The sequence below is a fragment of the Alligator mississippiensis genome, chromosome 1, assembly GCF_030867095.1.
Source record: "Alligator mississippiensis isolate rAllMis1 chromosome 1, rAllMis1, whole genome shotgun sequence".
In the NCBI taxonomy this organism is placed as follows: Eukaryota; Metazoa; Chordata; order Crocodylia; family Alligatoridae; genus Alligator; species Alligator mississippiensis.
The window spans coordinates 40,052,980-40,068,564 of NC_081824.1; the positions used below are offsets into that span (position 1 = coordinate 40,052,980).

Sequence of the window (15,585 nt, forward strand, 5' to 3'; positions counted from 1 at the left end):
CAGAGTGTAACCCCTGATTACTGTCCATAACCAGATGATGGTATATAAACCCTGAAGTAAACATATGCCCACAGTCATTGGAATGAGACCTACTGGTTAGTGTGTAAGCTCTGAAGCATGTATTTTAACATCCTTTCCAAAATGTTAATCATCACTAGTTATGGCAACTGTAAACATTCTTAATATTTATATGGTAACAAATGTTGCACGAAAAAACAGATTATGGAAAATAACAGAAGTAGTATGTAAATTTTAAAGAACAGTGTGAAAATAGAAGATGATGGAATGGAGCAAAGTCTTCTCTTAAATTTAAACTAAATCTTAAATATTAGATCTTGCTTTCCATGACAATAAAAAGTATACTATTGAATTTCTAGCCTTTTTAAAACATTGACTCCTTTTGTATTTGAGAACAGGGAGATGAAAAGCTTCTGTTCTACTCCTCTGTAATATTCCATTCATCAGCAAACAATCTTTTTATCTCATCATGTGAAAGCCAATAAGTAGAGGTATTAAAAACATTTCTTGTTTTCTTTTTTCTTTATCAGAAGCAGGAAGCCTACGAAAGAAACATATGGTAACTGGATTAAGAGGGATTAAGGAGAACACAGGGCATTGCTGAGAAGGTACTGTATTTACTCAAATCCAAGAACTCAACATGGGGGAAAACCCCCATCTTGGATTTGAGTAGAGTGGGGGGCAGGTGGCTGCTGTGGCTCCGACTCTGGTGCTGAGCCCAGATCAGGGCCAGATTTGAAGCTGCAACAGCTGCCAAACCCCTGCTGCCTCGGCTCTGCCCCATCTAAACCCCACAGCCTATGCCCCACCCCCCTGGCCCCAGGACCATTCCATCCTAGGGCGTGGAACACACAGTACTCCATCCCCAGCCTGCCCATACAGCAGCGATTGCAGCAGCTGGCACAAAGAGGGATACAGGCACTGCAAAGGGGGCAGGCAGCAGTGGGGACAAGTGTGAGGGAGCAAGGGATGGAGTCAGGCTGCCTGCCCCGCCTCAATGTCTGATCCACTGCCACTGCTTTCCTCACTGTAGCAGTGGCGGGGGGATGAATTTAAATCACCCTCCAATAATGAGATTCTATACATGGAAAATGTATACCCAGTTTATAATTTTTCCATGTATAGAACCTCATTATTAGAGAGTTGTCTTAAATTCAGAGTCTTCTTGAATACATGTAAATACAGTAAATGTTGTCTTTGCACAACCTGCACCAAAAATGTTGAACGTTCCAGGGTATCTTTTCAGACATTGGTGCAGACTTGTGTCAAAAACGCATCTACATTATTTCTTTATTTTTGATCTTGTTGAATGTTTAGCCTTCCCAAATTGTTCATGTAATAGGGGACACTGAGTCCCATGTACCTCTTGTTTGCCTCTTCCCATTCAGGACCTGAGGCTTGTTATTGGAAAAAATATTTTTCCAGGTGATGTTATCATGCAGCATGTCTACTTTCTATCTTTCACGTGAGGATCTTTGCCAACTTTTTCCCACTATCTACATTTTTTAAAAGAACTTTTGCTCTCCAAACCTCTAAAAGCATAAATGGTTTCAACTGTTGTTCAGGAAAGTAGAGGGTTAGCTGAGTCTTGTACGTTTATGAAAACTTTTTTCTTGACATTTATGTAAGTGAAAGGAGCAGTTTGCTATATATTAAACAAAGCAAAAAAAAATGACTGAATATTTCAGTCTTAGCATATTCTGAAGAACCAGAATAAGTGCTTTTTCCAAATACCCCTCAGGGCCACAGAAGTTTCTTGTTCCTACTTTGAGAGCTGTCTGAGGCAGGGGAGGGAATGGGGGTGGGGGGAGGAGGCAGGGGGAGAAATGAAACTTTGGGCTCATTGATCTATATCATGTGTGTTTTTTGAACAATATAAATTAGGGAAGATGCATCTGAATGACATTTCAGCTGATTGCAACTGCAAATAGTAAACTATTGATTTGAAATGAGGGAACGTATAGCAAACACGTATATGCGGTTGAATTGCAAATGTATAGTTGAGAACATGACTGTTCTTGAAAAAAATGGGAGTGCTGTTCTTGAACAAAACAGTACAGTACTGAACATAAGCTAGGGGAAACTGAAGATGGCAGATGAAGGTGCCTACTAGTATTTTGCATTCAGCAGCTTCAGGAAAGCATTTTGAGATGTTGCACGTGAATATTGCACATCATGAATCTCCACCAGTTTTGTCTGCTTCTGCCAAAGTTCCCAACCCAAGACTTTATTATTGTTGCTATTTTTGTTTTTTTGTTTTTTGCAATCCTCAGACTTTGTACTGATTATCTTTTTTTTTTACTGACAATATACTTTTACCAATACGTATTGAATAGTGTAAATGTAACCCTTCTGCCAGACCCTGGACAAGAGCTGGGTTCAATTTTTAAAGTATAGTAAATCATAGTAAAAAAAAAAAATAATCATCAGTAAAAAGTTTGCAGATTATCAATTAAAAATATTTTTTTTCCTTGGGTTGAAAACAATGCTTGACTGCAGCAATGGTTTTATTCCATGCTGCCCTCACCCCAGGGGTTCTTTACTCACCCCCATACACAATACCCCTGACCCACAACCCTCATTGTGTGCCCTTTCCACCTGACCTACACAGGTTCCATTCCTCCTGTACCCTCATGGACTCTAGAAAGAAAAACTACTCTCTGCCAACCTGCAGAGTGAGCGGCATTACAGACAACAGGATGCATCCACACGTGGCTGGGGTGGGAGGTTACTACTGAGGCTCCCATAGGTTATGCATCCCTGAGAGAATGCTCTCTTCCGGGTGCTGCACTTCTGCTCAGATACCAGGAGGCACTGCTCTCCTCCAGTGCCTTCAGTCTCTTTCTGACAATGGAGCTTCAATCAAGCTCATAGTTTCTTGGTTTTATTAAGGACTTCAGACATCCATTTTTAGCCCTTTTCTTACTGACTGTCTCCTGCGTTATGTCCACCATCCCTTCTTGCATGTTCCTTTCCTTGTCCAAACATGCTCAGAGAAGCAAGATTTGTTACTTTTTGCTTGTGACCTGAAAAAAGGCAGAAAAGCAAGCAAATGGAGGGTTTAAAAAAACTGCAACGAGTTGGGTGTATTCTTCCCTTGTTGTTTCATCTGCTGTCAGAGATGTGGGTTTTCTGGAAAATTTTGAATTGGAAAGTTTTCTAGAAAAATTTCCAATGCCCTAAATAGAATGTCATCTGATTTAGCATGTTTATTTGACTTATATTCAGTAAACAAAACTAAAAAAGTACCCCATGTTAATTTTATGTCCCAATAGCCACAAGTATTTGAACTTAAATCTTTTATTAGGAAAAAAATTGAATACTGCACACTTAACGTAGTTTAAATGTTATATCCAAACAAATTCAAAGCTTTATGTGGAAATAAATTATTTTTATTGGAGTACTTGTAAAAATGTAAAGACAGTATACAATAGCATGTATTTCCCTTGTGTTGTTTGTTTAAATTTAAGGAAAGAAAACTAAGGCACTGAAAACTGTTGACACACTAATTTTAGCACACCCAAAGAGCTGTGCACGATATGCCGTGGTTATCGACTTGTATACTTCAGTAGAGTTTAACTCTCTTCCACTGTGGTCATTGCGGCACCTCCAGTTTCACTGTCACTATCTGTAGAATCACTTGCACTTATTAGTTCCATTTCAGAATCAGATTGAGGCAAATCTAATTCAGAACTACTTGAACCACGTTCTCTTTTGCTAAAGAATGGCTTTACCAATGAGTCTATGGGCAAGGGCAACTTACCATCACACTGCATCTTCTTCATTAATTGTGCTTCTGACTGATTCTCCAGAAGCAAGAGATTTTGACAAATAGAAACAAGCTTAGCAGTGCGTTCATTTGTTAGTCTATTCCTCTTTTTTGCGTTGATTGAGCTGAAAGCCTTCCAGTTCCGTTCACAAGAAGCTGCAGTTGGTGGAATGCTTGGGATCCTTAGAGCAATCCTGGACAACAGTCGGGTGTTACAGTATCTCTTCCACTATGTGAGAGGAGACATTCTCTGCTGCCTGCTAAATGATGTCTTTGCTGCAAAGTTTTTCTTTTGCGTGGTACTCAGCAATGTCTGTCATCACAGCTATTTCATAAATGTTGGGGACATTCTTAGCTACATCCATAATTGTATCGAGAGCAGTAGATAATTCATCTTCTGATAAATGTTGTCTTCTGTGTTGAGGATCCAAAAGGTTTGCTGCCAGATGAGCTGGATGAGAGCAAAACTCAGATCTCTTAGTAAGCATTTGTTTTACTACTACTTCTTGTTTGGATAGATGTGAAGAAGGCAAAAGCTCAATTAGATTTTCATTCAGTTGTCTGAATATCTCTGGAATATTTGAAAGGGTTGGTGTATCTCCTTCCACAGAAAATTTCCCATGGGAAAATAAAGCACTGGAAATTTTTCCACCCCACATCTCTCTTTATTGCATGTGGCACTGGGCAAACTGTACCTGAAAAAAAGCTTTCTAAATAGACACTGATCATGCAGATTGGTATAATAAAAGGTTGTTGTAGTACTTACTGGATGAAGCTCTCTGCAGTGCACTCTGCCTGAGTCTTGCATTTCTGTTTCTGCATTTCTGCGTTGCTGACTATATACCTTGTTAAGAAATCTATGCTGCCTGTGGGACTTCTTCTGGTCAAGGTCTATGGTTTTTGAAGGCATATCAGGCTTGGGCTGTGGTCAAATTTCAATATATAATAGTGTTGTACGTAAGTATTTTGGGCAGAAGTCAGGTTTAAAGTCATAAATATCATGCAATAAGCATTTGATCAGACCTCTCGATGTTCCCATACATCTATTGCCACTCCTGTGCTTTGGAGCAACAGGAAGTACCCTAAGCACATTGTTTTCCTTTCCTTTGCTGTGGTAGCTCTTGTGGAACTCTTCCATTGTCCAGATTGTGGCTATTGGAAAGATAAAACTGAGCATATTTCTCTCCCTGAGAAGGCAAGGACTTCTGATGGAATTACACAAAAAATTACATGGGACATGTAATTGATTCAGTGTCTGTGAATTTGCCAGGAGCTGGAGTTACTTGGGTATGTCCAGCATTTCAACAGAGGGGACCCATGTATTCAAGAAATCTTGGAATAGTGAAATGTCTATAGGTAACTAGACTGGTTAATCCAGTGTAGCAGTGGGAGCAATACCAGAAGCGGTGGGAGCAGTGGGAGCAATACCAGAAGCGGTAATTGGTTTGAAATGGGCATACATCCATCTGAACCTTCTACCGATATAACTCATCTTAGGGATCTTCAGAATTAATCTGGAAATGTGTGGCCTGATGGCTTCTTTAATCTTGGAGTTTTCCCTGTGTGCTCCCCTGCCGCTGATTGGCAGGGGGGCCTAGTTGCTTGCTGCTTGCACCTGATGGCCAGGAGGTGAAACTCACAGCATATTTAAAATTGTGGTTTTTGCCTCCCAGTCATCAGGTACAGGTGGCAAGCAGTGAGTGACAGGGCCCCTCCACCAATCAGTGGAGGTGGGGGGGGGGGGGAAACTCCATGATTAAAGAAGCCACCACGCCATGCACTTCCATTGCGCATTCCGGAGATCTCTACTCATTTAGAATAATTTTTTTTAAAACCACTAAGAAAATCATGTATCCCCTGCCTCCTGAGTGTGTGTAAGATTTCTTTATTTTTATCTGTTGAATGTTTTTTTCAAATCCATACAAGTCCTAAAATTGAAGTTTAAAATATGGATCAAGCATGTTTGGTAGATTTTGGACCAGTTTTTGAGCTGCTACGGTTTGTGTGTCATGGATTGTATTCTGAACATAAAGCCCAATGTGTTATCTAGACTTCTCTCAAGTGTTCATGAATCTAGGTTTCAGTTACTTTGATTAATATGTTCTGCATAATCAATTAAAATCCTAAGATTTGTTCTTCAGTAGAACTGATGAGAATAGATGTTTATCTTCATGAAAATTGTCATGACTTTGGAAACTTTCCTGTTCTATGATGGAGCAAACCCAAAAACTTGTCCATCTTTTTTATGAAAAAACAGACTGAGGGCATTCCAAAAGGAGTACCACCATGGAGCATGCCCCGCATACTTTCTCTATCTTTACACTTGACAATTCCTGGAAATGAGGTACCATAGCAATATAACTAGCCCAGGTTCATATCTTTGATCTCCTTGTGTAAGATAAGGAACTTAGAAATTCTAGGTGTGTGACATAACCACCGAGCTATAACATCAACTTTATTTTCTATGTCCGTGAATATTATATGAAGTGGAATAGTTCCTCAGGAGAGACTAGAGAGATTCTCAGCAGAGTAACCAATACCCTGGTTATTAGGACGCACATCTGGAATATGCAAGGCAGAGGTTTGTGTCCCTAATCTAAACTTTGTTGCCAGCTGAGTGACTTAACCCCAGGCTACTGACAATGCCATGTTCTCTTTGTCCCCCCCCACCCAGGAGCTGTTTCATTTAAGCATTGAATACTGTATGTTGTGGGGAGGAGCAGTGAGAGTCTTGTTTTGACCAGAAGTCCCTGCCCTGAATCAGAGAATTCTCTTCTATTGAAATTGGTACATACCCATAACTGGTTTCAATTTTGATTAGTATGTTTTCCAGTGAAAACCAATTTCAGAAGGTGTCTTTTCTAACCAGCTCTTTCTGACATCCAGTTATAGGTGGAAGATTTGAGTGTTTGTTCAGGAACATCATATATCTGAATCTATTCAAGAGAAAAAAATAAGAATATATTCAAATATCTCATTCAAGTTTTGTTGTTAAGCTGTGAGCCTTATCTCTTTAATAAAGGAAGTTTCTGAAGAAAGTAATGCTGTTTGTTCTGTGATTCATTGACAAGTATTTCAACTTGCTTATATTGGGTGCATCTACATGTGCTATTAAGGCAGAGCAGTAAAAATTCTGCGGCATATTTCTCCAGAGTTTATTGCTTCCTTGTGCCCCAGCCAGTCCCATCAGCATCTACATCTGCATTGCTGGGGAGTAAAGAACTCCGCTGCAGAATACTACTTGTATTTACAAGTAGTATCCTTCAGTGGAGTTAATTAGTTTACTCCGTCTTAATATCATCACATGCATAGACGACGATGTTTTACTGCAGAGCTAATTAGGCAGCTCCACAGTAAACATCTTGTGTAGATACGCCCTCCATATAGTTGTGCAGTAGTTGGTGTATTTTTTTCCTCGTTAGTTCAAACGGATTGCATTGACTTTTTATGGTGGCAAGAGGCAGCAACATAATGTTACAAATGAATCAGAAGAATTAAAGGATCTGGAGGACTCATTTCAGTATTGTCAACATTTTATTTTTTCTTATGTTTTACAGTGAATAACCCTATACCATCCAATTTGAAGTCAGAAGCTAAAAAGGCAGCAAAAATATTAAGAGAATTTACAGAAATAACTTCCAGAAATGGACCTGATAAGATTATACCTGGTAAGTAAAGAAAACACTTTGCTGTAATTAAATGGTTCAGTTTTTCTATCCTCACCCAAGCAAAAGTTTAATTGGCTTCACTAATACTTACAAACTTCATTTTATATTTTCCTGAGAAGAATGAAGACTTGGACCCTATCTGTTTTGTATCTGTTTTCAACACGCACACACTTTTTTTCCTTAATTTACTAGTAAGGGGTGAGATTCACTGTGTCCCAGGCAGTCAGCAATACATCTTTCTCACAGCTTAATTCCTCTCCAGAGTGTTGATATGAGAGGGTCTTTCCATGCCTGGATGGGGCTTTTCAATTAGGGAAGACCAGATATAGTGGATATCCCCTGTATTTCTGTAGTAAATTATTGTCGCTAGAATAATCAAGATAAAATAAAAAACTCAGTTTACATATTTTCTGATGACGTTACAGGGCTAAAATTTCAGCATATATCTGAATGTGGTTCTTTTCTGATATACAAGTGTGAACTGAATAACTCCTTGAACATAAATGATATTTCTTTTCTTGTGCTAGTTTTATGCTAGTATAACAGACCCTCTCTGTATTCTTTGTTGTCTGGCTTTATTTCTGCCACTGCTACTGTTTCTGTATTTTTTTTTTTCATATCTTCTATCTTCATCCTGCATTTGTAGCTTCCAATTTTTAAATTTTAGAAAAAAGTTGTATCTAAAGACAGTACAGTTTATTTTCTGATCTCATTTTTTTTGTCACCAAGTATTAAATCCTGTATGGTAATTAGACTGCCATATGATTTAATTTCAAACTTCTCCCTCTTAAAAATGCATTGAGGCACAATGTCTTGTCTTCACTGTCATCTTTGTATTTCACTTTAGGTTTTATATATATATTGAATACTGCAGAGGTATCTGTTGTTAAGATGAGGTACCATCAGCAGTATAGTCAGAGCAGCATGCACTGAGACTAGGTTAATTTATGCTACCAAGTTCTTTACCATATGCTGAAATGCAGGCACAACGTGATTTAGCTCACAGTTTTGTGTTATTTCTTAAACTTTACTCAGAATTGTTACTCAGATTTACTATGATTCTCAACCAGGGTGCCAGTGGCACTGTGGGATGCTGCAAGATCCTTTTAAGGGTGATGTACAATGTTAGTACTGTTGAGTGTGCAAACACCTACAAAATTCACAAAGTAAACTCAGAGTTTTCAGATAGAAGTCTTTAGAATCAACAAACATTCTGACTTTTGTGGTCGTTCTCAGTTCTTTGCAACAAGAAGAATTGTTCTAGTATATTTCTGTAATCAAAACACAAGTAGAAGCTAAGAGTAGGCCTTTCCTGATGGGTGTCTTTACTCTAAAAAAGTTGAGAATCACTAGTTCTTTACCGTTTCTAATTCAGAATTGTTAAGTATGACTATTTTTTACTTTGTTTTCGTATACTCTTCACGCTCTTTTAAAAAATGTTTATTAACTAGCTTGTTTCATTCTTTTCAGCCCATGTAATAGCTAAAGCAAAAGGCCTTGCAGTTTTATCTGTTATCAAAGCGGGATTCTTGGTAACTGCTCGAGGAGGCAGCGGGATTGTATTAGCTCGTCTTCCTAATGGAAGTAAGTTGATGTTTTCTTTTTCTACCTCAGGGGGGAACTTCAGAGCAAGTATAAGTCATTTTTCTTTCTTCTTTCTTTAAACGAAGTAGAATATAGGAAATGCCATTCTGGATCAAACCAGCAATATGTCTAGTTCAGTGTCTTGTCTCAAAGGTTGCTTTTTACATTAGAAAAGTTTGAAACTTAGAAATGATTAGAAACATTGCAACTGCACTGCTGTTAACACTGTTGTTGATCAGACTTAGGTATTTTAAGCCTCTTTGCTGGAAAATAGGTACATTTTTTGGTACAAGTAGAGTCTTTTAACAGGGGCTAGATGCACCAAAACAATGAGGGACATCCTCATAATGAACAAATTTGTAATAAGGTATCCATATGAAGTTATTGGTTTGGATATGTTCTAAAGCCTGAAGGTTACTATCCTTTATAATACATTTATTTTGCTAACATATATTAGCCCCCTGGCAGATGTTTAGTTAAAGGTGCCATGGGATTTGATGCATGATCCCAACACGTTTCCTGCCATGCTACACATGCATAACAGGAGGCATGACTGTGAGATCAGGGATCAGATACTCATTGTGCCATATTACCAGTGTCAGGGGAGCCCAGGGTCACGTGTAATAACTTTGTGGCTGGTTCCTGTAGTGCCCTAAATTGCCCTTGACTCCCAAGTGCTCTCAAGGCTGGGAGCAGAGATCAGCTGACTGCATTATCTGCCTTGGGGGGTACATCAGTCGCAAGGGGTGTATGTAGTAGCTGCAGTAATTAAAACATCTACTTTTGTTTTAAAATGATATTAAGTTTTATGCTTTAAGGTCATACCATAGGGAGTTTGTCTGCCATGCAGAGAAAAAAGGATCCAGTTTTAAATTTGTTACCTTTTTTTAATTGTATAGCATGAGCAGACACACACATCCCAGTGTAATTTACATCAATTAGGTGTACACTGAGCTGAGGAACAGAAAAATCCTCAGTTATGTCTCAAAATAGGTGGGTCTTGCTGTGCCCTGCCACTAGGTAGAGGTGGAGTGAGGCTGTGCCTTTAGCAGATGGCCTCTCTGGGGTGGATGTACACAAACAATGATCTAATCCACAGTAATATACACCAGTAGAGTGTTTTGCCCTAGATTCCTTCAGGATACACCAAATAGTGAAGTTACCTTGGTTTAAAGGTTTGCATTGTCTTTCCACTACGTGTTTACGCTGATATAAATATGTCACCAGTCCAGAATCTTAGTGGACTGGAAAGCAAGCAGTATACTTATCCCTACTTCCTAAAAGAAAATGTTTATGGGTCAAGCTTCATTGGTTATACTGCATAGGTGGTAAAGAATTCAAGCAGGGAAAAGCCAAAACAAATTAACAAAGCAACTGTTTGCCCTCTATAATATCCCGACCACAAATTTCATAAGGTCTTTACCACAGGAAACAAGTTCAGAGCTCTCTGTCTTTGAGTCTGCAAGATTCTGAGACTGTTTACTTAGCTGGGAAAACCTACCACTTATAGTAGCCAGCACAACTTCTGAGCTCCTCTCCTGCTCTTCATCTTCTGACTTAGAGCCAAGCCCCTGCATGGAATACGGGCCCTCTATGATTCTGCTTTGACTGTTTTAGTAGCAGATTCCAGCCCTTCCTTTTGAGCGGTAGTATATCCTTCACAGGGCACATTTGTTTAATTATAGATTTAGAAATTTATGTATTTATAAATATATATTTACTTATTTATTAAATCTACTGAGAAAACAATGGTTTACCTAACAATAACAAAATATCCTCGTTTAGAGATCTCTCTCTCTCTCTCTGTTTTAGAAAGCAATGAATGCCATGTATGTGCAGGATTGCTGTCATGGACAAAGAACTCTAAAATAATAATAATTAGTGGTTATTTTTATTAAGTGCCAGAGCTATAAACATTGTGATGCATACTTTAGTTGTATGCATAAAGGATAAATACTTAATTAGTTTAACTACATAAGGTGACACAGGTTCCAGTTTTTGCTTTTTCACTTTTATTATAAATATCCGTTATCTGCATAAATCATTTAAGTGCATAGGAACTCTTTGGCCCTACTTGCTGTTAAGTAAATTGTATTCCCTCCAACTGCATCATTGGTGAAACTGACTAGGAGTTGTCAGTTTCAGCAGCCCTGTTGAAATTAGGTCCTGTCAATTTCAAAGCTGCTATTTAGAAAAATAAGACACTCTGAGAAACAAGATAACAAGCCCCAGTCAGATGCTAAAAGTTTAGTCCAGTCTTTGTGCAGTTTGAGCACTGGGGATAGTTTGAGTTTGGGGAAGTGCATGCACCAGGGAAAAACATACCTTATTCACTTCCCTGAAGTAATGTACTCCAGATATTTCTCTGTAAATGTTTAGAACATTAGAAGCTGCAGTTCAACCTTATCACATAATGCCATGTATTATAAGAAGGACAAAATAAAGAAATTGAGATGAAATTGTGTTACAGAGGTAGTAGGAGTACATTTCAAAAATCCTGTAAGTCACTACAATGCTTTCTGATACTAATGGTTTCTTTCTTGTTTCCAAGTTAACAAACACATTTGTCTGTGTTGATTAATGATTAAGTGCTTGTTTGTATTTGAAATCAATATTTACCCACACAAGTATTACAGTAAGTAATATTAAGTAACAAGCATTGGAAACTCAATACATGGTAGTTCACTGCAGTGTTATGAAACAGTTCATTTTAGGCAATGACAAATTGCAGTAAGCTGTAAGTTTCTGCTTTTCTACTCAGTTAAGTGTGGAGACTAATTTCCCCCTCATTTACAAAAATAATAGCAAACAATCATAGATAGCAATTGCTGGGAACTAACTATTATCAGAAAATCATGACAGCTACAAAATCTAACTACCTTCCCTCTACTCCTTTGTCCCTCCCAAAAAATCCATTAGCATATATCTACTACAAAAATCCTCATTTTCAAATTTCTTAAGTTTTATGTGAAAATAATACTTTTTAATCAATTTTGAAATCCAAAAGATTAACTGAACTTAAATTTCAGAAGTTTGAAAGATATTTTACTGTATATTGAGGTGTATATTTTCAAAACTTTTTAAGCAGGTTGCCTAATAAAATATTATTCAATGTAAAAAGTGCTGAATTAAATCTATTTCATTGTACTAATACAGCTGTTTTCAATTCAGTCACTTGCATTTTCCAAGTTATCTAACATATATATAAACTATCACTGGTTGGCTTGTAATGTGCATCTTATTTCATGTGGTTCAGGCTGGTCTGCTCCTTCTGCAATAGGGATAGCTGGCCTCGGTGGTGGATTTGAAATTGGAATTGAGGTAAGTGTTTATATAAACACACTTAAGGTATAATAAAAGCAAAATTTTCAGTATAACATCCATTAACAAGGAAAGTTTTGATGTTGACATCTTTTGAAATTAGGTTTAAAAAAAAAACTATTTCAGTTGCATATATACAGTATGTTTCTGTAAAACAGTACATTTTAATTGGAAGTAAATAATCCTTAAGTGATACATAATCCTGTGGTTCCCCACTAGTCAACTTCTTCAGCTGGCACACACCATTTTTATTCACATTTTGTTTAAAAAGAAAGCCAGACCGTCTTAACTTCTAAGCACAGAAACAACCCAGTTTGTGACTGATGTGCTGTGGTATAATGGTCCAGCTAAAGCCACCACTCCCCTTGAAAAACATTTCCCTGGTCCCAAAACTACTAGAAAATACCTTTCTCCATAAAGGAGGCACTAGAACCAGAGTGATGCCTCCTCTATCCTAACCACATGATCTTCAGGAACCAGCTAGCTTGAACAGCCAAGGCAAAAGCCTTCAGACATTCATAGTGCTCTTGTAATTTTGACATCAGTTCATTTGCTTTCTCCCTCCACTTACCCCTGACCTCGGCTTCACTCTTCATCTACCATCTGACCCTCTTTAACCCTCCCCTGTCCTTTTTGCTCCCTTCTTTTCCTTTCCATTTAAATGTCCTTCCCCAACTAAAAAGGAAAATAATGGAATGAATGTTTAATTTCCTGCCATCTCATTCATGATTCTGCTCGTGCATTATACCATGTTACCCAATGCCTGTCTTTATAATGTAAGCTCTCTGGCACAGGCACTGCCTACTACTCCATTTATACAGCATCTAGCACAGTGGGCCCCCAATCTTGATTTGGGTCTTAGTAATTATATTGTAATAAGTATAATTACAACAAATACATTACACTCTCTTTTGTCCTTTAGTATTATTTGAACTCTGTAAAAGCAGCATTCCCAAGTAGCCCTCTTTATCTGGGAAGATTATGCTCTTTCATAATGTAATCTCTGAATAGTACTTTTTGTTTACTATCTGCAGGCTTCTACTTGATCCTAAGGGTATTTTCCCTTTCAATTTTTTCCACAAATTTACTTGGGATAAACTTCAACCAAGGTGCCTAGTCTTGGTGCTACATTGGCTTTCCTTCAGTGAGATTTGCAGCCCAAACAGAGGACTGAGCCAATGTGGTTTTAAGCCAATTTCAGCTCCTCACAAATCCTAAGGAACAACTATCAATTAAACCTTGTCTGTCCAGCTGGCAGCCTGTGGGCAGCACGCAGCCCTGAGGGGTGAAATCGTTGCCAGCAGGCTCCCACCTGGCTGCTTTGGGTGCAGCAGCAGCTGCATGCTGCACGCCGCACGCTCCCATTCCTTCCTTTGCCCTGCCCTAGGGGACATTGTGGTGCAGTTCATTGTAGCCTGTAGTGTTGGGGTAACCTGCAGCACAAGATGCCTGAGTGTCACAGCATAGCAGAAGAGCTCACGGCTGAGAAACTTAGGGTAAGTTGCAGCATCTGGTTGCAGTGCAGCAGGGAAGTGCATGGTGCAGTAGGGGGACACCTAGAGGCATGTCACGAAGCAGTGGCGGGCCTAGGAGTAGGGTGCTGTGGGTGTGGGGGGGGAACATGGGGTGCAGCAGCAGGGTGAGGCATGCCTATGGCCCCTGCTGGTAGAGTCTCTGCCCTGCTAATGTGGCTTGAGGGGCACATGGCTCCCAGCCACTTAGATATTGGACAGCCCTGAGTTACAGTTATCCTTTTGGGTTGAACCTGAGTTATGGCAACATCCAAGGCACTACCTGGAATTTTTGCAGTGCTGTGGCCCTGGTTACAGGACCCAGCCAAGTGCACGCAAGTACATGCCCAGTGCTCGTATAATGAGCAGCTATTCAGTGCATATTTTTATCCTCATTGTTCAATGTGTGGCCTTAGGCTTTATTACTGAATATTCTTTGGAACCTCCTATGAATACAAGATTATTAATTTTTTCAAGGGCTTTTCTGTGGCACTTATCTCTGTAGTACCTGAGTACTTCACAGACATTAATGCATTTTAGTTTCACATCTCCATGTAATAAGAGGGACTGTGTTACGAGGCTAGCTTTGTAACGTTTCTTCCCTTTTCATGTAAGTAAAGAAAACCACTATTGCTTTTTGTAACTAATCATCAAAATGTTTACTGAATCATTCCTATCTGACATGTTTAAGTAATATAGTCCTTTTTTTTTGAGAAAATCAATAGTATTAATATGCATAATTACTCTGAAAAAATGAAAGTCACGCAGGCTCCTTCTAAATAATAGTGTGCCCTATATTTAGACTTTTACTAGTTCAGCTATTATGCAATATTATAATATAATATTACAGAAAACAGTTTTCTTTCTTAATTGTAGAGAGACTGGATAAAATTTCCAAAATGCCCAAGTGATTTAGGCGCTGAAGTCTGGATTTTAGCAGTGATTTAAGCCCTTAGGGGCCTAAATATGAAAATTCACGAGATGGTGTGTTCCTGGAATCGCACATTTCTGGGATTTTTACCTATAGCTTATAATTATAGAAACTATGACTACACAAGTCAGTTGTGTGTATAAGTGTTTAAGGCACATTTATTTTCACATATAATAATATTTACATTAATTGATACATTATTTTCAATATTATTATTTATGAAATGTAGATAGTTAATTTAAATAGTGCTCTATAGCCTTCTGTTTGTAATGTCAATATATATCAATGCCCATTTCCTTTTATCAGAATTAATAATGGAAATAAAAAGTCACTATTTTGCAGATGTAATTCTTATGGTACATTGGGTAAGCGAAGTATTTGAAAGATAGAATGTTTGTCTGTATTTGGAAAATCCAAAGGGAAAGTTGATGTTTTGAATTAGTGATTTATTGAAGAAAATATTTTACTAACTATTTGCCAATTAAATACTAGTTTAAAGAAAGAAAAATACCCTTAAGAACCTTTTCAAACCAGAAAATGAGTTTCTGTTGGTAATAGGAAATTATGCACTCTTCTTAGACATTATAATCCATAGATATTTTCTCCCATTTTCCTGGGACTTTTGAAAGAGCCCAGTAATAACAACAACAACAAAAAATTAGCTACTTTCTTACTTACGCCATCAGTGGATGCTTGTACACAAACAGGGAGGCTGCTTCAACACACTGTAATTACAACGTGTCAGAGCGGACTCGATTAATCGATTCTGCTGTAGCATGGAAA

General features: G+C 38.3%; 1 protein-coding gene across 1 annotated transcript in view; it reads left to right on the plus strand.

The window, feature by feature from the left end:
• Positions 1-15,585, plus strand: part of SH3YL1 (SH3 and SYLF domain containing 1) — a 121,347-nt gene that overhangs the window by 22,956 nt on the left and 82,806 nt on the right. The window contains exons 2-4 of the mRNA XM_059730006.1: positions 7,345-7,455; positions 8,926-9,039; positions 12,296-12,360. Of these exons, the coding sequence (XP_059585989.1) occupies positions 7,345-7,455; positions 8,926-9,039; positions 12,296-12,360 (290 nt within the window). The remainder of the gene's footprint in view (positions 1-7,344; positions 7,456-8,925; positions 9,040-12,295; positions 12,361-15,585) is intronic.